Source organism: Trichechus manatus, unplaced genomic scaffold (genome assembly GCF_000243295.1).
Source record: "Trichechus manatus latirostris isolate Lorelei unplaced genomic scaffold, TriManLat1.0 scaffold00038, whole genome shotgun sequence".
Lineage (NCBI taxonomy): Eukaryota > Metazoa > Chordata > Mammalia > Sirenia > Trichechidae > Trichechus > Trichechus manatus.
The window spans coordinates 12,976,634-13,001,974 of record NW_004443974.1 but is presented as its reverse complement, the minus strand read 5'-3'; the positions used below and the strand labels follow the sequence as shown (position 1 = coordinate 13,001,974).

Below are 25,341 nucleotides of genomic sequence, written 5' to 3'. Positions count from 1 at the left end.
TTTTCTTTCTAGAAAGAAATTTTTGTTGCATTCCATTCTTTCCAGTGTTGCTAATCTTATCGGTCCTCTTGGCCTTGGCTGGAACAGGGTCCTAATGAGGAGAACCCTGTGGCAGAGCAGTGCAGAGGGGCCCCCAACTGGGCAGGTTTCCATCCATGAGAGTTCACAGATGAGAGGACTCGGCCCAGAGATGTGGCCGGGGATTTCTACCGAGAGGCTCAGAACAGGGTTTTGGGGTTAGGCAGCCCTTCTGTGGGGTGTTAGACAAATGTAACTTCAGCTTTAGTGGATGATTTTGGACGGTTACTTCTCTGACCATCAGCATCCTTGTACGACATACGTATTAATTGCTTCTTCGGGGCATTATTGTGAGGATTTAATAAGATAAACATGCATAAAGCTCTGGGTTCACTGCCTGACACACAGTAGACATTCAATAACTGGAAGTTATTCGGGACTTCAGTTTCAATTCGACAGACTTCCTTTTTTTTTTGTATACGACCTCATTTGGCCTTCAAGTATTCAACCATACTTGGAATCCACACACACATATTTTCAAACACCATTCTATTGAGACAAAAACTGAGGACTAGGGGGAAATCACTTGGCTTCCAGGTGGCAGCAAACTTCCTGGATCGCCTGGGAACAGCAACCTACTCTGAGCGCCCCCCTAGGGCCCAGCATTCCCCCGCCCGCCGCGGCCGCAGCCTCCCTCCCTCGCCTCTGCACCTCCGCTCAGCGCCATCTTTGAGCCTGGCACCAGTGCCTTACTCCCGCGCTCCTCTCCGCCAAGGAGTACCCAAACCAGCTTCAGGCTTGCCCTTTATGGGGACATAGTATCGAAAACTTGTAAAGCTTGTCGAACCAGCCAAAAAGAATCATCCACTTCTTACTCCCGGGCCATGAAACAGGCACTGTGACCAATTAAAAAATGGCGCCGCCAGCTTCACATCCCTGGTCCTGCGCTCCTGGAAGCGCGGAGACGACAGTCGTGTCGGAGTGCGCTTGCGCGACTGGGCGGAGCCGTCTCCATGGCAACCCGCGTGCGGTCCGGGCGTTTCAGTCCCGCTCGGAGCCGGGGAACTGAGGCGCTGGCGACGGGCGGAGCTGCGAGCAGCAAGGGCCCCGGGCGGCCCGGGCCGCTGCAGGACGAGACCTTGGGCGTGGTGTCGGTGCCTTCTCAGTGGAGGAGCATCCAGGGTATCCGCGGGGAGACGGTGAGGGCGCGAGCCCGGCGTGGGGCGGCGGGCGCGAGGGCGGGGTCGCCGTGCATCCGCCCGGCCAGGTTTTGATGTCCCATCGTTTAGTTTTTATATTTTGATCCACAGACACTAACCCTTGGTATGCTTTCGTCTAGAGGTTCCCAGACTTTCAACAGCAACAAAAAGTTTTGTGTGTGTGTGTGTGTTTTATTTTTAAACCTCCAAGGATCTCTTACGTTTTAGAAGATTCTGTGTGAATTGCAGTTTTTAGATATTTCAAACTTAACTTTTAGTTTTTTTTTTTTTTTAAAAATGACCAAACTCCATTTTAGGGTCTAGATAAGCCGGTTTTTTAGTTGTTTAGTCAAAAGCACACGAAACTGTGTACTGTAATGGGATGAGGGTCGGGCCTTCTGGGTGCTAGTTTCCCTCGCCAGGCGTTTGTGTGAGTGTGCTGTTCTGGCGCTGGGGATTCATGAGTGAACAAGGCAGAAATAACTTATTTCGTGGCGCTTACACGGGGCCCTTGCAGGGGATAGAAAATAATATATGTAATAAGTAAATTATGTAGTGTGTTAGAAAGTGAATATGTCATGGACAATAGAAAAAAGGGTGAGGGAGTAGGAGGACTGGTTTGGGGAATGGGAAGATGGGTTGCAGGGTGGCCAAGGTGGGCCTCATTGAGAGGCTGGTCTTTGAGCAAAGGCTTGGAGGAGTGAGAGAGTTGGCCAAGTGGGTATCTGGGATACAGTTGTTCAGGCCAGAGCGAATGGCATGGCATGACAAGTGCAAAGGCCCTGGGGCTGGGGCAGTTTTGCTGTGTTTGAGGAGGCGGATGGCAGGGAGGGGAGAGTGGCCTCAGATAAGGTTGGCCAGGCAGGTCAAGTAAGTCTTGTAGATCATGTAAAGACTTTGGCTTTTCCTCTGAGTGAAAAATGAGCATTGCAGGATATTGCATGTTTTTCAGAAGAGAAAACTGAGGCTTAGCTTGCCACACAGGTGATGGAACCTGCAGAGGGCACAGATTCTCACCAACGCGGATGAGGTTTCTATGAAGTCTTACAAAGAGAGGATGGGTTTATTGCCTCAGACCATTCTCCAGGTCTCAAGCCAGAATTTGATTTGGCCTCAAAACACTTCTCACTTCACTGTGCTGTGTAAAATGGTTCTAATCAAAAGCAAAGAAGCCCTGGTCACGAAGTGGATAAGCGTTCCACTGCTAACTGAAAGGCTAGTGGTTCCAACCCACTAGCTGCTCCTGGGAGAAAGGTGTGACAGTCTGCTGCTGAAAACCCTATGGGGCAGTTCTGTTCTGTCGTAGACGGTTGCTGTGAGTTTTAATTGACTCACCGGCAATGGGTTTGGTTTTTTGGTTTAATCAAAATCAAAGGCAGTGAACATTTAGCTTAAATCTGTTCATCCTTACCCCAGGTAAATGAATAATACACATATACTGGCTTTAAAAAATACTCAAAAATAGCTCCTGCATGCTGACCATTCAGATTTTAGAAGACTTCAGATTGGGAACCACTGATTTAGTCTAGCTCTTTTTTTTTTTTTTAACCCCCCTCAGGGAATGAGATTGAGGCTTGTTCATTTTGTAGTAGATAGACAGTGAAACCTCTGAGAGCCAGAACTTGATGGAACTGCCTTGTTTTTCTGAGTCTCCCGAGTTTTCCGTCTTGGGAGTACAGTCTTACCACTTTTCTATCACTCGTTTTAGTGGAAAATATTTTGAGTTTTCCTTCCCTGACACATTTCCGCCTTACGCACAGATTCTCTTTCCCAGGTTTTGCTGTATGTTTAAGAACTGTTTCTAATACTTAGGGTGTAGAGGGTAAATTGAATCAGACCTTCTCCTGTCTGAAGGAGGGGCAGATTCTTTTAAGTTTTAAGAATATTGCAGGGGCCAGAATAAAGTGGTAAGTTGCTTTTTTCAAATTAACTTTTTTATTTTTATAAAAGTAATCCATGTTCTAATTTAGAAGAATCTGGATAAGCTTAAAACTGGAAATAAAAATCACCATCCAGTCTCATTTGCTCACCATTTGGTTTTTATCTGTCCAGTCTCTGTTCATTTGTTTTTTCGCTCATCTTCCCTTAGTTTTTTTTTTTTACAAAAATGGAATCACACTGTGCATAACATTCTGTAAACCCAACTTTTTTCACATAATACATTTAAAGTACATCCATGTTTGAAAATTATTTTTCTGTGACTTTATTTTTAACAAGTCCTTTTTGATGAATGATTTTTCCGTATTTTTTCTATTGTCAGCAATCCTATGAGTGTTGCAGCTAAATTTTTATGTGGTTTCTGAATTATTTTGTTAAGTTCCTTTGGAAAAGTCGAACATTGATCTTTACTTAGCACGTGTAGCAGTGCAAAATTGAGATGTACTTGCATGTTTCAGCGATAGACTTAAAAAAAAAAATTAATGGTATTTGACCTCACTTAACTTTTCTCTTCATCTCCTGATTTGTTCACAGGGAGACACGGGTTTGTGTGGACCCCTAGTATGGGCCAGTCTTGGAATCTCTTTGGCAAAGTGGGTAGTATTATTAGTACTTCTTGTGGGATTAAATGAGATTACTGCTAAAAAAGCAATTGGAAAGCACAGTGCTGTTCAGGTGGGAGGGGTTTTGAGTTCAGCTGTCTGAGATAGAAGGCTCCTAATTTCCCCCTACCTTACCCATCCACTGTCTCTCAAACTTTTCTGACAGTGAATGCCCTGGAGAGTTTTGAAAAGTAAAGATGCATGGGTCCTGCCCCCAGAGATTCTGATTTAATTGGTCCGTGGTCTGACCCTGGAATCGGGTTTTGTGAAAGCTCCCCAGGTGATTCTAATGAGTAGCGAAGTTTAGGAACACTAACAGTGCATCTGTTTCCAGCAGAGTTCTCTTCTAAAGCTCAATTCTGATCCTATCAGAATGTGGGGTGCGTTCTTGAGATTCAGAGCTGTCTCCTAAGGACTGTTAGCTCCCTGAGGGCAGGGAGTGGGTCATCTCCTAAAGGCACCCAGAAAGTGCAGAATTGAATAATTTTCTTGCATCCTTTTATCCCACGTACTTCTGTAGAATTTCTCCCCTTCTGCTCAGACTGAAACTTAGCTGCCCAGCGGCCTGACTGCGGGGAGACTGTAGGTCCTTTGAGGTGAGGCCCTCCCTCATCCTAGACTGCTGGCACCTTCTGGCCTCTGCGTGTTCTACAGCATATGGCACCCCCTGCTGGAGCATGTTTGTCTTTAACCTGGGGTCTGGCCTTTTAGAGATTTTCAAAGGAGAATGAAAGCCATGATACTCAACCTCTTTGAGTTTGCTAGACGGTTTTGACACTAGATTTGTTTCAAGGCACACGCGAAGGAATTTAAAAGACTAAGACGACACCAGAATAGCCTGCAGTAATTACAGCACAAAGGTGGCTGTAGTGTAACAGCATCTCCCAGCTTCTTTGAAAATGTCCGATTACTGCCCTCTTCACTTGATTGCCTTTCAGCTCCAAATCATTCCTTGAGCAGCTGTGTGCTGCCCTCATGCACTCAAGGCAAGTTCAAGTAAACAGGAGATTGTATCTTGGTGTTGGTTCAGTGTTACCCCACACTCTTAGACAATTATCAGCCATATCGCATCACAAAACTCACTCAGCTCAACGTTGCATCTGCCAGGACATTCCCATCACACCGTCTGCTTATTGTCATCAAATGTATTTTACACCATGGTCAGATTTTGTCAGCAGGTTTGCTGTGTGCTGATAAAGAGCTGCTGAATTGGGGTGGGGATTCATCGTCACCTCCAGCACCGCTGAGCAGTCATCAGGTGTGTATGCAGGTTTCTGAAGGAAGGGAGGACTTGGGATTGAAGGGAACCTGAGGAAAAGGGAAATTCTGGAACGGAGGATCAAGGGCACATGAATGGAAGTGGCAAGGTAATGACAAGCCACTCCCACAGGGTTGCACAGCATCCCTTTGGTGAGTTCTTCTTCTGCAGCATTCCTCAGCCCGTGGTGAGTAACCCTGCCCCACCCCAGGTGGAACCCTGTCCCGCAGAGTAGGGCTGGTGGGTGACAAGAGGAGACAGTCAGAAGGGGGGTGATGATGTGAACATTGCCTGTACCGTGCTAGGCATGAAGTTAAGGCATGGAATTAAAAAGGAGGCTTTAGAGATGACGGGCCCTGGGCCCAAAACCCAAACCAGACCTGTTGCTGTTGAGTCGATTCCAGCTCATGGTGACCCCTGTGTTACAGAGTAGAACTGTGCTCCATAGGGTTTTCTTGGTTGTAATCTTCTCGGAAGCAGATCGCTAGGTCTTCTTAGGAGCTTCTGAGTGGATTCAAACTGCCAACCTTCTGTAGGTTAGTGGTCGCTATGAGTCGGAATCACTCAACGGGAATGGTTTTTTTTTTTAGTTGAGCGCAAAGGAGCCCTGTTGGCGTAGTGGTTAACCCACAAGCTCCTGTGCAGGAAAAAGATGTGGCAGTCTGCTTCCGTAAAGATTTACAGTCTTGGAAACCCTGTGGGGCAGTTCTTCCCTGTCCTATAAGGTTCACTATGAGTTGGAATCGGCTTGACGACAGTGAGTTTTAGTGGAGTGCAAACTGATTGCGCCACCCAGTGACCTTCTCTGGGCCTAGGAAGCATAGAAATGAGGAGCTTGCTTACACCAGGCGTTCTGAGTGTGGTCACCACAGCTGCAGCATCAGCATCACCTGGAGCTTGTTAGCTGAGCAAACGGGCCCCACCCCAGACCTGCTGAATCAGAAGCTCTGTATTGGGTGGGGGACAGCATTTGTGTTTTGACAAGCCCACCAGGTGAGTCTGAGGTCCTTATCCACTATGGAGACGGATGTGCCGGCTCAGGCTGGCGGGGAGGATGAAATGGACTCTGTGTTAGCTTAGCCCAGAGGCTGGCTCCAAGTAATTGCCTCGTGTTTGGTGGTGGTGGTTACTACCCCAGGGAGGTGAGCAAGGACTATAATCAACCATATATCATCCTAAACCTACACACACACTGTATGGTGCTGTATTTCTTCAATTGTAAGACATTCTTCCTCTTCTCCCATTTTAACAGATCTTAAAAAGGGATATGTCTCGCAACTGGTATGTATAGTTAACATAGGTTCCCCTTGAAGACCTATTACTAAATAATTGGTAGGTTTTATAATCAATGCATTTTAGAATCAAGGAAATCCAGAATGTGTGTTCTTTAGTAAGAAAGTGACTGCATTGTACTTATGACTCTGAAATTTGTCCTCCCCATAATGGCATCTGGATTTCTCTGGTTAGACAGTCTCTGACTGAGTCACTTGTAGTTGTAAGGAGACACTAGCGTCTGTTTCACTTTTGAGGCTGAAGGCAAGAGCCCAGGCCTCCCAGCACACTCTTCTGACCGCTGTTGGCAGTGAAGTGCTGGGTTGAGGGAGTAGTCTTCTGACCCAGTGGGGCCATTTCCTCTGTCGTGACAAGTGTTCCTAGAATGGCCAGCGCTTTCAGAACGGAGGCTTTGTTGGGTGGTAGTTTGGGAGTCTAGGAGCCCATATGACCTGCTGAGCCATCTCCAGCATTGGTTAAGGACACTTTGATAGCAAATTACAGAAGCCAGCGTCAGACACTTAGGGCTGCAGAGGTGTCTGAGGGACCTCAGCACAGGACGTGTGGCTGGTGCTGAGGAGGGGAGAAACCAGAGTCTAGAAGGCTTGGGGGACTCATTCCACCTCCCAGCTTTGCTTTTCTCATATAGTCTCTTGAGACCTGTCTGTGCAGATCGGCTTTCTCCGCTTGCTTCCCCTGCCCAAGTTGTAGAGGCTGGCTGATCCTCAGCCCCCAAGTTTACATGTTTTGGTTCCAGGCTTGTACAGACTAACTTGGTGAATCTTTGTCTCAGTTCTTAATTTCCCCAAGAGAATGTGATTGGCCCAGCCTGAGTTAGTGTTTACTTCTCATCGAGTCAGTAGCCACAGTCTGGGTGTGGGGTCCCCAGGAAAACATGGCTGCTGGGGCCTAGCCTGTGGCTTGGATAGGAGCTTTTCTGAGAAAGGGGCCGTTCTCGGGTGAGCAGGTTCTCCAGAAGGTATACTTTCCCTTTCTGGGCCTCAGTTTCCTTCGTCAGTAAGACGCAGGAGTTACAAAGCCTCTTCTCATTCTGGGATTCCTCATATATGCAGGCTCTCTTGGTGCAGGAGAGCTGGGTTTTAGACTGTGGAGCATCTAGCCCCCCAACCGAGGGCCCCCAGACTTCCCCTGTGGTCTCTGCTTCCTGAGTCCTGCCACCTTCCCACTCCCCTGAAGGCCGTCAGAGCTTCAGGCTCAAATGCATGGAGCCTGATGAGCTTGGTTTGGGAGCTTCTCTCCTGTTTGCCTCTGCCTGACCTCCCAGTGTGATCATGTCAGGCCTGGCCCCCAGACCCTCTGCTTTTCCCTGCAGCTAGGAGGCAGGCTGTGGGCCCAGCCACCTCAACATTGTCCCTCTCTTGGTCCCAGTGCTGCCGAAGCCCAGGAAGCAAGGAGACCGTTCACCATTGAATCCTTCCTTTGACTCCTCAGGGTGCTTATTACTCTAGCATCACCCTTGCCCCAGCCACAGCTGCCTAGCATGGAGGGCGCCACTTTGCCCAGGTGGCCCTGAGCAAGCTCTTTCCTTCTGTGGGCCTTGGGCCTCATCCCCAAAGGGGTCAAGGTCGGGCCAGATAAGCAGATCTCAAACCAAGGGAAGTTGATTTAGGTGTCCCAGTGGTTTCGTATCAATTCACAGAAAACGTTTGTGGGTACAGTGTCATTTTAGGGTTGTTGTTTCTTCCCCCTGTAAATTTGCCTTAGTTTTTTGGCATTTGTTGTTTACCTTAGTAAGCAAGCAGTAAAAGGCATATTAATGAAAATACCTGAAAATGGTTAGTTGAGAGCTTGATCTTCAGTGGATATTTTTGCTTGTGGTTGTGATTTTACATTAATTTTTGCATTAAGATATTCATGTAACATTCTGTTAGAAACATTGTTCTGCATTCATAGGATGTGTTTAGGTCCAGAGTTTTATAGTGCTTTGGAGAGAATACTGACTTGGGAGGCAATGTTGTACCATGATGAAGATCTGGAGTCAGACTGCCTGGGTTCAAGTGCCATTGCTATTGCTTCTTCGCTCTGTGACCTTGGGTGAGTTACTTAACTTTTCTGTGCCTCAGTGCCAACATTTCATGTAAAAAAAGGATTTACTTCATAGGGTCGTTGTGAGGATGAATAAGATGATACGGGTAAATCTCCTAGGACAGTGCCTGCCAGTTAGCATGTAATAATGGACACTATTATCATGGTGACTTCCAGTAAGTTTGAAATTCCCCTGTGATCTCTTAAAGTTTTAGCTCAGTGTGTATATTTTCTGATCCCCATGTCCATGCATTAATTCAGCAAATGTTTATGGGGCTCCCTCTGTGCACATGCTCCCCTGGGGGCCTGCTTCAGGCCTGTGGCTTCAAGTCACATCTCTGATCATGCTCTCCAGAGCCTCCTGCCTGGTGACCTCTTGGGAATACTTGACACCTCCACATGGGTGTCCAAGAGGCATCTCAGTTTCGGTGTGGTCCAGCACAACTGCCCCAGTGTTCTCTTCTCCCAGCGTTTGCCGTCATATCCATCTGGTTCTCAAGGTGAGCACCCTGAAGTTAACCTGGATCCCTTCCTTTCTGCACCCCATCCCTGATTGCTAATCTGTCCTGTCCTTTCAACACTCTCTCCAAAACACCTTGAAGCCGCCCTGTCTCATCTCTGCTACCCCCACCCCTACCACTGTCATCCTCACCTGGACTGCAGACCTCCTGTCGCCTGGGCTCTGCCCTCCTGCTGTCCATGCTTCACAGGGTGGCCAGAGGTGTCTTCCACAATGTTGCGTCTGTGTCACACCACTGCTTAAAGCCTTCCAGTGGGTTATGTTAGAAGGAAATCCCAGCTCTGCATCTTGGTTCTCAGGCTCCTCATGGCCTGGGCCTTGCCCATGGTGCCATTCCCCCCGCCCCCCAACCTGGACACACCGCTGGCTGTCTAGACTCTGAGCATGTGGACCTTTTTTTATTGTAAGGTCTTGATTAGGCCTTCCCACTTCTGCCTGGGACGCTCTTTCCCGAAGCGCTCTACTTGTCCATCTCCTCCTTGTCCTTCACATCCCAGCTTGGATGCCAGCTCCCCAGGGAGGCCTCTCTGGCTACTCTCTTTCCCTCCTGTAACTCTGCATTGCAGTTAGCTCGATTGTTGTTTGATTTTTTTTCTTGTTTATTTAATGTCTGTCCCCTACCCTCATTCCCATGTAAGCTCCTTAGGCACAACAATCTTGCCTGTTTTGTTTTCTGCTATATCCTAAGTACCCAGAACAGAGCTTGGCAAGTAGGTAGTCAGCGAATATGTTTTTGTATAAGTGATGAACATCGACTGTGTGCCAAATACCATGCTAGGGGCTGAGGATACAAGAGTAGAGCACATGGGGTTTCTGTGCTGGAGGAACTCCCAGTTCAGCGGGGCGACAGACAAGCAAAGAGGGAATTAGAGTAGCACCTGAAGGTGAGGATGGGGTACAGGTGCTGAGTGCATTACCTGCTGAAGGGAGCTGCCTCTGTGTGGGGCCGGCCACCTTCCCTCAGGCTCACTAGGAGACAGCCATCACCCCTTGCCCCGCCTTCCCAAGCCTGAGTGAGCTGGAGGCAGGGGGAGAGCCATCAGGTCCAGGGACTTGTCAGTTCTTTGGCAGTGCAGGTGCCAGAGGAGTGGCCAGGTGAGGAGAGTCTCTCTTGTCAGCAACAGTGATCACAGCCCATCGTCTGGCAAAGATTGGATGTCCCGGTAAGAAAGGGCAGTGGGCATCTCCTTCCCAAATCGCAGGTCTGTACCTGTGCCCACTTGGGCAGGGAAAAGGAATTGGAGACAGATGGCAGGGTGGAGTGAAGGGGCGGCTGAGGAGCAGTCTGCCCCCCCGCCCTGCTAGCCCATCATGGACACGTGTTTCCCTTGATCATGTGGGCACTTTGGAAGGTACCCCACCCCCGAGGGCTGCCTGCCATATGAGGGACTTGAGTAGGGAGAAGCTGTGAGGTTCTTCCCCTGTGCTAGCTAAGGTGGCTACTACTGGCTCTAAGATTACATGAGTCCTAGAGCTGTCAGTGTCTTTAGAAGGGGCATTCCTTTTCACCAAAGAAGATATACAGATCTTCAGTATGTAAAAGATGCTCAAAGTCATTGGTGATTAAAATCCAAAACAAACCCGTTGCTATTGAGTTGATTCTGACTCATAGTGACCCTATAGGACAGAGTAGAACTGTGCCATAAGGTTTCCACGGAGCAACTGGTGGATTCGAACTGCCAACTTTTTGGTTAGCAGCCTGAGCTCTTAACCACTGCGCCACCAGGGCGTCTCATTAGTCATGAGGGAGATGCAAATCAAAACCACAGTGAAATACTACTTCACCTACACTAGGATGGCTATTATCAGAAAAACGTGTTGGTGAGAATGTGGAGACATTTGAACTCTTATCCTTTGCTGGTGGGAAAGTAAAATGATGCAGCCATTTTACATTCAGTTTGGCGGTTCCTAAAAAAAAACGCAGAATTACCATACGGCCCAGCAATTCCACTCCTAGGTATATACCCAAAAGACTTGAAAGCAGGAATGCAAACAGATACTTGTACACAAGTGCTCATTGCAGCGCTTTTCACAGTAGCCAAAAAGTGGAAACAACACAGATGTCTACCAACAGGTGAATGGATAAACCAATGTGGTATATACATGCAGTGGAATATTACTCAGCCGTAAAGAGAACTGAAGCTCTGCTACCTGCTACGACATGGGTGAACCTGTAAAATACGCGGAGTGAAATAAGTCACACACAAAAGGGCAAATACTGGATGGATGGTCCCACTTACATGAAATATCTAGAACAGGCAAATGCATAGAGACCAGAGTTTATTAGTGGTTACCAGGGATGGGTGGGAAGGGGAAAGGGGGAGTTATTGCTTAAGGGGCACTGAGTTCCTATTAAAGATGATGCAAAAATTTGGAAACATAGCGGGGATGGTTGCACAACATGGTGAACATAATTGTCAATGAGCTGTACATGTGAAAATGGTTGAAGGGGTAACTGTTTTGTTATTATGTATTTTACCACAATAAAAAAAGAAAAAATAGGCACTCCTGTGTCTCCCCATAGTTTCGTCAACGATCCCAGGGCCAGCTTTTACTTGGCCTGTTTGGTTCATGTGAACATCCGTGAACCAATCACTATGGCTCAGGAAGGGGTACAGTACTCTGATTGGCTAGCTTAGGTCATGTGTCCACCTCAGTGGAACATAGGAGGGTTGAGGGATCATCTCCACCCAAACCATATAGAGTGGGTTTCTCCTAAGAAAGATGGGCTTGTTCCAACAGGAAGGGGGCAAACTTTAGGCAGACAAAGTGAACAGAGGTCCATTAGTGTGAGGAGGACAGACAGCAGAGAAGGTGCTACTGCAAGTGCACTGGGCTGTAAGTGAGTGATGCTGGGGGAACAGCTGGGTGGTGACTGCTGTGTGTTGATCTCCTTCCAGAAAAGCTGCCAGACAGCCAGCATTGCCACTGCGGAGGCAGCCGCCCAGGCCAGGGAGCATGCCGATGCCGAGGTGCAGACCGAGCCCCCCATGCCACTTAGCATGCCTACTGCATCCCAGCAGGACAGCCCCCGGCTTGCAGCCTTTCTTCGGAGGGTGGAGGGCATGGTCATCCGAGAGCTGAACAAGAATCGGCAGAGTCATGCATTTGATGGCTTCGAGGTGAACTGGACGGAACAGCACCAGACGGTGAGGAATAAAGCGGTGCAGGCACAGAGAGCCCCCCTCGCCGGCTCAGGGTCCAAGCTTCTGCCCCTCTTTAAATCTTTCTTTTGCTCCACTTAAATAATGACAACACCAGTATAATACAGCTGGCATTCCTTGAGCTTGTACTTTCTGCCAGGTTCTGAGCTGTTTTATAAGAAGTCATTGGACCGTCACTATTGTTCTTTGAAGTAGGTCCTGTCGTTATCCGCACTTTACAGTTGGAAGTGAAGACCCAGAGTTGAAGTAACATTTCCAGAATCAAACTGAGCTAGTGAGTGATGGAGGCAGGATTTGAACCTGGGCAGTCTGACTCTGGATCTTACTCCCTTGGCCTCTCTGCTAGGCCTCCTCCAGGTGCTGTGCAGCCTACTAGGTACTAGGCTTCTCCCGTATTATCTCACTTATTCCTCAAAACAAGGTAGTACTATTAAGATCTTCATTTTAGAGATGAGAAAACAGGTTCAGAGAGACTAAGGGACTTGTGTAAGGTTACACAGCTGTCAACTGGCTGAGCTGAGATTTGAACCCTGGTGTGTCTGATTTCACTGTGTGCGCTATGACTTCAGTGTCTCCCAGGCACAGTTCAGAGTTGGACAGACACCCTAGGCTTTGAGATCAGGGAGCTGTTTTTTTTTTTTGATTGTACTTTAGGTGAAGTTTTACAGAACAAATAGTTTCTCAATAAACAGTCAGTACACATATTGTTTTATGACATTGGTTAACGACCCCACGACATGTCAACCCTCTCCCTTCTCAAACTTCTTTTTGGTGAAAATATACATAGCCAAAGATAGACCATTTCAAAAATTTCAACATGCACAGTTCAGTGACATCGATTACATTCTTCCAGTTCTGCTGCTATTCTCACTTTAGATGAAGGTTTACAGAACAAAGTAGTTTTTCATTAAATAATTAGTACACGTTGCCCTATGACAATGGTTAACAACCCCACTACATGTTAACACTGTCCCTTCTCAACCTTGGGTTCCCTATCACCAGCTTTCCTATCCTCTTCTGCCTTCTAGTCCTTGTCCCTGGACTGCTGTGCCTCATTAGTCCAGTTTTGTTTTATGGGGTTGTCCAATCCTCGGCTGAGTGGTGAACCTCGGAAGTGACTTCACCACTGAGCTAAAGGGTGTCTAGGAGCCATACTCTCGGGGTTTCTCCAGTCTTTTTCAGGCCAGTAAATCTGGTCTTTTTTGTGTGTGTTCGAGTTTTGTTCTACATTCTTTTCCAGCTCTGTCCAGAACCCTCTGTTGTGATCTCAGAGCAGTCAGTGGTGGTAGCCGGGCACCATCTAGCTGTACTGGACTCAGTCTGGTGGAGGCCTTGGTAGCTGTGGTCCATTAGTCCTTTGGACTAATCTTTTCCTTGTATCCTGTTCTCTTCATTCTCCCTTGCTCCCGAAGGGGTGAGACCAGTGGAGTATCTTAGATGGCTGCTCACAGGCTTTTAAGACGCCAAACGCTACGCACCAAGGTAGAAGGTAGAACATTTTCTTTATAAACGGTGTTACGTCAGTTGAGCTAGATGTTCCTGGAGACCATGGTCCCCACATCCCTCTGCCCAGTAATTTGGTCCCTTAGGAAGTTTGGATGTGTCTGTGGAGCTTCCATGACCTTTCCTTATATAAGCTGTGCTGGTTTCAAGATCAGGGAGCCTTTGATTGGGCTCTTTGTTATTGCTCCATGCTGAGCCTCACTTGGCTGGTATCTCTTCAGGAGCCCCGGGACAGGCTGCTTACCCAGCACTAAGCACCCGGACTGCTCAGCTTTTTGAGTTCTGGGGTATACTTTATTTATTTATTTATTTTATTGTTATAGTTTAAGTGAAAGTTTACAATTCAAGTTAGTCTCTCATACAGTATTTATACATACATTGTTAAGTGACCCTAATCGCTCTCCCTATACTGTGACAGCATATTCCTCCTTTCCACCCATGATTTCCCGTGTCCATTCAACCAGCTCCTGACCCTCTCTGCCTTCTCATCTCACCTCCAGACAGGAGCTGCCCATTTAGTCTAAGAAGCACACTCTTCGCGAATATCATTTTATGTCCCATAGTCTGCTCTGATCTTTGTCTGAAGAGTTGGCCTCAGGAATGGTTTTGGTTTTGGGCTAACAGAGAATCCGGGAACCGTGTCTTCCGAGGTCCCTCCAGTCTCAGTCACACCATTAAGTCTGGTCTTTTTACTAGAATTTGAGTTTTGTACCCAACTTTTCTTCTGCTCCGTCAGGAACTCTCTGTTGTATTCCCTGTCAGGGCGGTCATTGGTGGTAGCCAGGCACCGTCTAGTTCTGGTCTCAGGCTGATGGAGTCTCTGGTTTATGTGGCCCTTTCTATCTCTTGGGCTAATATTTTCCTTGTGTCTTTGGTGTTCTTCATTCTCCTTTGCTCCAGTGGGTTGGGACCGATTGACGTGTTTACGTCCATTTTTGTGGGTATTGTGTCAGTCTATCTCATTGAAGATCAGCCTAGTTTTTGCTAACCCTCTACTTTACCAACCATGGCGTCCTTTTCTAGTGATTGGTCTTTCCTGATGACATATCCAAAGTAAGCGAGTTGAAATCTTGTCTTCCTTGCTTCTAAGGAGCATTCGGGTTGTATTTCTTTTAAGACTTGATTTGTTTGTTGTTCTGGCAGTCCATGGTATAGTCACTACTCTTTGCCAACACTACAGTTAGAATGCTTCTGTCTTCCTTTTTCATTGTCCAGCTTTTGCATGCATATGAGGCAGTTGAAAAGACCATGGCTTGGGTCAAGTGTACCTTAACCATCAGAGTTACATCTTTGCTTTTTAAAACTTCAAAGAGGTCTTTTGCAGCGGATTTGCCCAGTGAGGTGAGGTAGTTATGTATTCAGAAGTTCTAACCCACTTCTCTTCTCCCCCTTCTTTTGCCTCCAGTCCATCTATTTTTAGTGATCAATAGCTGCTTGTTCACAAAGACTAGGTGGATGTGTGAGAGTTGATTTACTTGAGAGAAATCATCAGAATCGCTCTGAAAAAGTTGCCAGGTGCCACACCAAAGAGTGGAGTCACTGTGTCGTTTTAAGCGAGGCACAAGGAAAAGAACTTAATGATCATTAAAATCTCAACACGTTCTGTCCACGTCAGTGCTCATGCCCATTGCACAGTTGCATTTGGTGATGTTAAGTTTTTAGTCCATATTATTAGGCCTTTTCCACATTTCTGTGAATCCATTTAGTCCATATGTGTATCACCTTCCCCTTTTTTATGTCTTTATTTTTTTCTGATTACATAAGTAGTATGTGTTCATTCTAATAAATGTTTTCACAGAAATGCATACTATAATATATAGACAGTGAAGGTTAACACTTTGGCTTATAATCCAAAAAGCTGGATTATATGAAGAAGAATGCAGCATCAGGATTGGAGGAAGACTCATTAACAGCCTGTGGTATGCAGATGATACAGTCTTGCTTGTTGAAAGTGAAGAGGACTTGAAGCACTTACTGATGAAGATCAAAGACTACAGCCTTCAGTATGGATTACACCTTAACATAAAGAAGACAAAAATCCTCACAACTGGACCAGTAAGCAACATCTTGATAAACGGAGAAATTGTTGAAGTTGTCAAGGATTTCATTTTACTTGGATCCACAATCAACACCCATGGGAGCAGCAGTCAGAAAATCAAATGACATATTGCACTGGGCAGATCTGCTGTAAAAGACCTCTTTAAAGTGTTAAACAGCAAAGATGTCACTTTGAGGACTTAAGGCGTGCCTGACCCAAGCCATGTTATTTTCTTTTGTAATTTTTTTTTATTGTACTTTAGATGAAGGTTTACAGAACAAATACTTTCTCATTAAACAGTACACATACCATTTTATGACATTGGTTAACGACCCCACGACACGTCAGCACTCTCCCTTCTCGACCTTGGGTTCCCTATTACCAGCTTTCCTGTCCCCTCCTGCCTTCTAGTCCTTGTCTTTGGGCTGTTGTGCCCCATTAGTCTCGTTTTGTTCTATGGGCCTATCTCATCTTTGGCTGAAGGGTGAACCTTGAGAGTGACTTCGTTACTGAGCTAAAAGGGTGTCCAAGTGCCATACTCTCGGGGTTTCTCCGGTCTCTGTCAGACTAGGAAGTCTGGTCTTTTTTTGTGAGTTAGAATTTTGTTGTACATTTTTCTCCAGCTCTGCTGGGACCCTCTGTTGTGATCCCTGTCAGAGCAGTCAGCGGTGGTAGCCGGGCACCATCTAGTTGTACTGGTCTTAGTCTGGTGGAGGCTATGGTAGCTGTGGTCCATTACTGCTTTGGACTAATCTTTCCCTTGTATCTTATTTTCTTCATTCTCCCTTGCTCCCAAAGGGGTGAGACCAGTGGAGTACCTTAGATGGCTGCTCTCAGGCTTTTAAGACCCCAGATACTACTTACCAAGGTAGAATGTAGAACATTTTCTTTATAAACTGTGTTATGTCAGTTGAGCTAGATGTTCCTGGAGACTGGTCCCCACATCCCTCTACCCAGTAATTTGGTCCCTTAGGAAGTTTGGATGTGTCTGTGGAGCTTCCATGACCTTGACTTGTACAAGTTGTGCTGGCTTCCCCAGTTTTGTGTACTGTCTTACCCTTCACCAAAGTTACCACTTACCTGTTGTGTATTTAGTATCCCCCCCTACTCTTCCCAGCCCTCATGACCATCAAAGATTGTTTCTTTTTGTGTGTAAACCTTTTCTTGAGTTTTTACAGTAGTAGTCTCATACAATATTTGTCCTTTTGTGATTGACTTATTTCACTCAGCATAATGTCCTCCAGTTTCATCCATGTTATGAGATGCCAAGCCATGTTATTTTCAGTTGCCTCCTGTGCATGCGAAAGCTAGACAATGTAAAAGGAAGACTGAAGAAGAATTGATGCCTTTGAATTATGGTGTTGGCAAAGAATATTGAATATACGATGGACTTCCAGAAGAATGAACAAATCTGTCTTGGAAGAAGTACAGCCAGAATGCTCCTTAGAAAGGAGGATGGTAAGACTTCATCTCACTTACTTGGGACATGTTATCAGGAGGGACCAGTCCCTGAAGGACATCATGCTTGGTAAAGTAGAGGGTCAGCGATAAAGAGGAAGACCTTCAATGAGATAGATTGACACTGTGACTGCAACATAGCAATGATTGTGAGGATGGTGCAGGACTGGGCCGTGTTTGTGCTGTTGTGTACATAGGGTCGCTGTGAGTTAGAACTGACTGGACGACACCTAACAACAACAACAACAGAGTTTTTTCAGTGCTAGACCAACACGTGGCATTAATGTGCCTGCTATTGTCATTAAGAATGTTTTAAACAAAAATGGAATGTACTGTGCCCTTTCTCACTTACCGTAGCTTTCCACTTCGGCACCTGTAGACTCTTCAGCTGCATCGTGTCCTCCTGCACAGACACACCATCATTTATTTGGGTTCCCTGTTGGTGGACGTTCCAGACAGCAGGTTCATTTCTAGAAGTTTATCCAACAGTAACATTTGAACGAGGCACGAGGTCAGGCACCCTCTCTGAGCGGCTGTGCCTGTCTCTCCATTGTCCTGATGTTCCTTAGCCGTTTCCTAATGTCAGACAGAAGGCTGTTTTCAAACCTTGCTGTTATCTAACAGAACTGCAGCAAATCTCTAACTTTGTTTTTCTTCTTTGAGGCAGTTCTTGTTTATTCCCCAGAGTGGAGTTACCGTCTGGCCTGATGTTGGGTTCCTGTGTCTTGCTGTCAACGGTGCTAGCCTTGACACCTCACCACTGCCCTTGGTGCTGCTCTAGCAGTTTGAGAAAGGCTGATGTGTTGCTCTTAATTAAAAACTATAATTTTCAAATTGTAAACACGGTGTAACAGCATTACTGAATGCTCAGAAATTAGGGATAAGGAAGAAGTCACCCACGGTTCCTCATATTGACCTTGCTGTCATTTCCTCCCTAGTTTCCACACGTGTGGTCCTTACAGAGCTGGGGTGACAGTCTTGTAGTCTCTTCTTTTCATAAACAGAGTTGTCTAGTATTGTCATGGTGCTCCGTGGACTTCACACTCGTCCTTTGGAAATGCTGCGTAATATTAATCCCTATCCTTTTTGATTTTGGTCAGGTGTTTTGAGGTATATTTTACTTGTAGCAGAATTCACGCTTTTGACTATATGGAGTCTTGGCAAACATAGAACCCACCACAAGTAGGATTCAGAACTGCCCCCATTGTCCCAAAATTCCCTTGGGCCCCTTTGTAGTCTCATTCTTAGATTTTAAGTTGTTTCTAATCATTGCAGCTTTGATTTTATGATAAATAACAGTGCATATAGTTTTATGTTTAATGTAAACTTTTACGGTGATATAAACAAAGTACACACGTTACAAGTGTGCAGGTCCACAGTTTTTCACAAAGTGAAAACATTTGTGGAATCAGAACCCAGATAAGAAACAACATTACCAGACCCCTGAAGGCCTCCTTGTGCCCCCTTCACCTCCTACCCTACTGTATAGCTTGTTTGTAAATAATAGCTTTATTGAAATATGGAGTCCTGGTGGTGTAGTGGTTAAGAGCTTGGCTGCTAACCAAAGGTCAACAGTTTGAATCTACCAGCCACTCCTCAGAAACCCTATGGGGCGGCTCTACTCTGTCCTGTAGGGTCGCTATGAGTCGGAATCGACAGCAATGGGTTTGTTTTGGTTTATTGAAGTATAGTTCACGTACCATCCAGTTCACTCATTTCAAGTGTACAATTCAGTGGTTTTCAGTATATTCACAGAATTGCACAACCATCATAGCAATCAATTTTAGAACATTTTTATTACCACCAAAGGAAACCCTGTACCCGTTTAGCTGTCACGCACCATTCCACCTGGCCTCTGTCCTTTGGCAACCATGAATCTACTTTCTGTCCCTCTGGATTTGCCTGTTCTGGACATTTCATGTTAATAAAATCATACAGTATGTGACCTTTTTTGACTGGCTGCTTTCACTCAGCATGTTTTCAAGGTTCATCCGTGTTGCGGCATGTATCAGTGCTCCATTTCCTTTTTATGGCTGAATAATACTCCAGCGCATGGATATACCACAGTTTGTTTATCCATTCATCTGTTGATTGACACTTAGGTTGTTTCCACCATTTTGCTGTTGTGCATAATGCTGCTGTGACCATTCACGTACAGCTTTTTGTGTGGACGTACGTTTTCATTTCTCTTGGTATATACCTAGAAGTAGAATTGTTAGATCATATAATATGTTTAACTGTTTGAAAAATTACCAGACTGTTTTCCAAAGTGACTGCACTGTTTTGTGTTCCTTTCAGCAGTGTGTGAGGGTTCCCACCGTGTAGCTTTTTACAGATGTTGGATTCTTCCATTGATTGTTCTTTTACATGGAGTCATGAGGTCAAGAGTGGAGTCCCTGAGTGGCACAAACAATTAAATGTTTGAATATTAACCATAAAAGGTTGGAGGTTTGAACTCACCCAGAGGCACCTTGGAAGAAATGCCTGGCAGTCTGCTTCTGAAAGGTCACAGCCTTGAAAACTCTGTGATGCAGTTCTGTTCTGCACACGTGGGGTTGCCATGAGTCAGAATCGACTCAGTGGCAACTTTTTTTTGGTGAGATCAGAAGGCATGCAACTTTCCCGGTGAGTTTTGATCTGTGGTGTAAACTCCTTCCTGGAAAGGTGGTGCTGATCCCTCCCGTGGCCAGCATTGTCAGCCCTTCTCATTGCTGCTTCTAGGCTGGTCTGGGCTGAGAAGCTATGTCGAAGCTTTTGAAATTGTGTGTAGGACAGATGTGAAATAGGACATGGCTCTGGTTTGGAGCCTGCCGTCTGCTCCATTCTCAAGACCTTTCCTTCTGGGTTTCTGGAAGTATCCTGGTAGGGGAGATGATGGGATGGAGGCTCCACATTTCCATCCAGGGCTGGGCAGTGGACTAGGTAGCTTTAGGCCTTCGGGCTGCCCAAGACTGTGTGGTTTTTGTTAGGAGGCCATAAGGTCACCTGCTGGGTGGCTCTTGCAGCTTAGGATTGGGGATGACCTATTTCTTGTATTTTTTTTTTTTTACTGTAGTTTAAGTGAAAGTTTACAATTCAAGTTAGTCTCTCATACAAAAAATTTATACATTGTTATGTGACCCTAATTGCTCTCCCTATACTGTGATAGCACGCTTCCTCCTTTCCACCCTGGATTTCCTGTGTCCATTCAACCAGCTCCTGACCTTCTCTGCCTTCTCATCTCACATCTGGGCAGGAGCTGCCCATTTAGTCTCAAGTATCTTCTTGAGCTAAGAAGCACGCTCTTCACCAGTATTGTGTCCCATAGTCCAGTTCAATCTTTGTCTGAAGAGTTGGCCTTGGAAATTGTTTTAGTTCTGGGTTGACAGTGTGGGGGCCATGCTTTCCAGGGTTCCTCCAGCCTCAGTCAAACCATTAAGTCTGGTCTTTTTACTAGAATTTGAGTTCTGCACTCCACCTTTCTTCTGCTCAATCAGGAACTCTCTGTTGTCTTCCCTGTGAGGGTGGTCATCAGCGGTAGCCGGGCACCATCCACTTCTTCTGGTCTCAGGTTGATGAAGTCTCTGGTCTTTGTGGCCCTTTCTGTCTCTTGGGCTACTACTTTTCCTTGTGTCTTTGGTGTTCGTCATTCTCCTTTGCTCCAGGTGGTTGGGACCAATTAATGCGTCTTAGATGGCCGCTTGCTGGCTCTTAAGACCCCAGATGCCACTCACCAAAGCAGGATGCAGAACATTTTCTTAATAAGCTTTGTTATGCCAGTTGACCTAGATGGCCCCTGAAAGTATGGTCCTCAGACCCCTACCCCTGCTACTCTGTCCTCAAAGTGTTTGACTCTATTCAGGAAACTTCTTAGCTTTGTTTTAGTCCAGTTGTGCTGACTTCCCTGTATTGTGTGTTGTCCTTTCCTTCACCTAAGGTAATTCTTGTCTACTATCTAATTAGTGAATAACCCTCACCCTCCCTGCCCACCCTCATAACCATCAAAGAATGTTTTCTTCTGTGTTTAAACCCTTTGTTGATTTCTTATAATAGTGGTCTTATACAGTATTTGTCCTTCTGTGGCTGACTAAGTTCACTCGGCATAATGCCTTCCAGATTCCTTCATGTTATGATGTTTCACAGATTCACCGTTGTTCTTTATTGTTGCATAGTATTCCATTGTGTGACTGTACTGTAATTTGTTTATCCATTAGTCCGTTGATGGGCACCTAGGTTATTTCCATCTTTTTGCTGTCATGAACACTGCTGCAAAGAACATGGGTGTGCATGTATCTGTTTGTGTGACAGCTCTTCTCTAGGATATATCCAAGGACCGGGATTGCTGATCGTATGGTATTGCTATGCTAGCTTTTTAAGGAAGCACCAAATTGATTTCCAAAGCGGTTGTACCATTTTACATTCCCACCAACAGTGTATCAGTGTTCCAGTCTCTCCACAACCAGAGATGACCTGTCTCTTGCAGGTGTCCTGCCTGCACACCCTGGGCTATCCCCCAGCCCAAGGGCAGGGTCTCCATGTGACCAGTGTCTCCTGGAACACCACCGGCTCCGTGGTGGCTTGTGCCTATGGCCGGTGAGTGACAGCATTGTGGGTGGGGCAATGGGAGACCCTAAGACCAGGCACCCTTGTCTGGGCCTCTGTCTCCTCGTCTGCAAAGGGAAGGGCTGGTCCAGAGACTTGACCATTCTGGGAGTGTCTCAAGGCTGCCTGGGCAAGGTTGGCAGTGGGCAGGAGGGTGCTGGGAGCCAGGACTCCAGTGCCCACCTGCCAGCACTGGGCACCCCACCTGGGCCCTGCCTCGCCTTCTCTGTGAGCATCTCTTGCCTGTTTCTTGATGCACCGGGCAGGGTTCCCCTACCCCACCCACTGCTGTGGAGGTGGGGAGACCCTGTCCTTAGTTCCTGGGGACCCTTTTCCAGAGAAAGCCATGTCCATGGGGTGCCATGGCAGAGCCTGTGCACTTTGATGCCCAAAGTGAGGACACAGGTTACTGTTTAGGTCAGTGGGCAGCAAGGTATTAGGAGCAAGGTGGGATGGGGGTTGTGATGAAGTGTGGGCCTGTGGTAGAGCCAGCTGAGGTGTGTCCCTGTGCAGACTGGACGATGGGGACTGGAGCACGCTGAAGTCCTTCGTGTGTACCTGGAACCTGGACCGCCGAGGCCTGAACCCCAGGCAGCCGGCGGCAGTGGTTGAGGTGCCCAGCGCTGTCATGTGTCTGGCCTTCCACCCCTCACAGCCGGCCCACATCGCAGGTGAGCTGCTCAGGTGTCTCTGCTCTACCGGGACCACTGTGGGGGCAGGTCTCCTGGGAGGTGGAGATGAACCAGGCCATCCCTGACCTGATGTGCTCAGTCTGGCAGCCCAGGTGAAGGTGCTGTACTTGGTACGTGCCTGACTGGGCTGGGGAGCTTGGAGGAGAGGAGGCAGAGTCCTCAGCTGAGGCTCAAAGGGAGTGTGGATGAGAGACGGTGCTGAGGGGCCACCCTGGCAGGGAGCATCCTGGTTAGGACAGCAAGTAGGAGGAAGCCGGGGCCCTTGGGAGCTGTGGGTGGGTGTGGTGTGAGCTTGGTACATTGGGGAGGGGCAGGGGTGCTGCAGGGGTTGGTAGAGTACAGTGCAGGGGGGATGGCCTGGCAGCAGGATGGAGGGTTGCTGGGCCGTGGGAAAGGCTTCCTGGGGTAAAGCAAAGTGGGATTGGGCCTGAGGCCTGGGGACCAGGACTTTTCTTCCTGGGGGACAGCTTTTGGGGAATTGGCTTCAGGTCCTGCCTCAGGATGGGGGGAGGCGGCAGGTGCTTGGCGGGGAAGCCTAGTTCTGGGGTGTGTGAGCGTCCCAGGCCTGCTTGCTTGGTCTCGGCAGGTGGGCTGTACAGTGGCGAGGTGCTGGTGTGGGACATGAGCCGCCCTGAGGACTCGCTGCTCTGGCGCACGGGCCTGACAGATGACACACACACGGACCCCGTGTACCAGGTCAGAGTGGCAGGCCTGCAGGGCCAGGGCGGGATCTTCCCACATTCTTACTGACCTGCCCTTGCTGTCATGGACCTCATAGTTGAAGCAGAGCGGGAGTGAAGGCACCTGTGTGGCAGAGCCAGCCACTGTCCTAGTGAAGGGGGTCACTGGGGAGCTGCCTTCGGTGTTCTTGAAACCCCCAAGGCTTGAGTCATTACCACCACCACCCCCACAGTGGCAGGAGCCATCCCCATGACCTTGTGGCTGTTCCAGCCCCTACACGGGAGCTGCAGAGAGTAGCTCCCGTTGTCCTTGCTTTCGGCTAGCACTGGGATTCTGGACTAGAGGAGGGACCTTGAACCCCATGTTGGCCCCCTGGAGGGTGGGGCTGGCTCTCCCTGGCCTCCCCTGAAAGAGAAGGGGAGGGCGGGGTGGGGCCTGGGATGCACACAAGGAAGACATCTGGTCCTGCTGGGAGGTGTGGGGCAGGTGGGGGCTGTGCATCCCCTTTCTAGATCTTGCCCTGCCACCGCGTTGTCCCAGGTGGTTTGGCTGCCTGTGTCTGGACACAGCCACCGCTTCCAGCTGCTGAGCGTAGCCACTGACGGGAGGGTGCTGCTCTGGCAGGGAGTTGGCACGGGCCTGCTGCAGCTCACCGAGGGCTTTGCGCTGGTCGCGCAGCAGCTCCCACGGAACACCAAGCTGAAGAAGGTATGTGGCGCCCAAGGCTGCTGCTGCCCACGGAATAGATCCTGAAAGCAGCCGCTGGGCCTGTGGAACTTGGGGCCCAGATGCGTCTGCTTCCTGAGCACGTGAGCCTGGGGGTGGGAAGGCAAGGGCACAGGTCTCATGTTATCAGGGAAGCTGGCAGTTAACAGCTGACTGTTACTTGCTGTGTGACCTCCTTGGGGCCGCAGCCCCGCCTTGTACACTGGCATTGGTGGGCATGATGCTTTCAGTTTCCTGGCTCTGACCTTGCTGCTGTTTCTCCACAGCCTACCCGGGGTGAGACCGAGGTGGGTGTCACAGCCGTGGCTTTCAACAGCTTTGACCCCAGCCTTTTTGTTCTGGGCACGGAAGGCGGCTTCCCACTCAAGTGTTCCCTGGCAGCAGAGGAAGCAGCCCTCACACGGGTGCCCAGCTCTGTGCCCCTGCGGGCACCGACACAATTTACCTTCTCTCCCCACGGCGGTCCCATCTACTCTGTGAGCTGTTCCCCCTTCCACAGGTAAGGATGGCCCAGGCCTGGGGCTCCTCTTCCTCCATCAGTCCAAGGGCCACAGGGAGGGGGAATCCCCAAACACTGACCTCTAGTCCACCAGGACCTGTCATTCTCTAAATCTCCAAGCCCCCATCAAGCCCCGGTACTCAGAGCTTTGGTGGTATGGCCCTGGGGAATCTTCCTTTACTGGGGACGGAAAGGACACATCCCAGGTTTGGGGGCCAGGGCAGTTTTGCAAGGCCCAGCAGCCCAGGAGGAGTCCGGGGGCAGGTCCCAGTAGCCCCACTGGACGCCGGGCACTGATTCTTTCGCTCTCTGCCCTGCATGCCATCCAGGAACCTCTTCCTGAGCGCGGGCACCGACGGCCACGTCCACCTGTACTCCATGCTGCAGGCCCAGCCCCTGACTTCACTGCAGCTGTCTCACAAGTATCTGTTTGCTGTCCGCTGGTCCCCAGTGCGCCCCTTGGTTTTTGCAGCTGCTTCTGGGGAAGGTAGGAAATGGGACACCAGGTCCAGACCCATTTAAGTGGAATTCTGGTTGGGAAGGAACTTCACGGGGTGCCTTCCCTCCAGAAACTCGACTGTAAAAAACTAGTGGCCACTAGTGAGGAGGACCGAACTTGGGGTATTAGCTTTATTTGAACGGTGGACTCTGAATTTTCCTTAGCAAGTGTGTAAGTTGTTTTCAGAGGCCACTGCTCTGAACCTTTCTCATCTATGACTTTCTCTCCCTAAAGGCGATGTGCAGTTGTTTGATCTCCAGAAAAGCTCCCAGAAACCCACTGTTTCTATCAAGCAAACCCAGGATGAAAGCCCTGTGTACTGTCTGGAATTTAACAGCCAACAGACTCAGCTTTTGGCTGCTGGGGATGCCAAGGGCGTCGTCAAGATTTGGCAGCTGAGCACAGAGTTCACAGAACAAAGGCCCCGAGAAACAGAGGACTTGGACCATCTGGCAGTGGAGGTGGCCACCTGAAGTGCCCCTGTCCTTCCACCTATCCTCAGGGAGGACATCAAGGGGAATAGCCAGGATGTGACTGATGGGTCCCAGGAGGCTGTGGTCAGGTGGGGTGTGTCCCCAAATCCAGAGGCAAGTGATGTGAGGCTGTATCTGTGTTGAGCCAAATAAATGAAGAAAAGTAAAGCCTTT

At 48.1% G+C, this 25,341-nt stretch overlaps 1 protein-coding gene across 1 annotated transcript; it reads left to right on the top strand.

Moving 5' to 3' along the window:
* Window positions 1-1,031: 1,031 nt before the first annotated feature.
* Window positions 1,032-25,341, top strand: DYNC2I2 (dynein 2 intermediate chain 2). The gene is made up of 9 exons (XM_004375726.3): window positions 1,032-1,217; window positions 11,754-12,002; window positions 21,479-21,588; window positions 22,111-22,268; window positions 22,876-22,985; window positions 23,511-23,678; window positions 23,963-24,195; window positions 24,525-24,682; window positions 24,929-25,341. Exons 1-9 carry the CDS (start codon window positions 1,032-1,034, stop codon window positions 25,165-25,167), a joined length of 1,611 nt encoding a protein of 536 aa, XP_004375783.1. The 3' UTR covers window positions 25,168-25,341.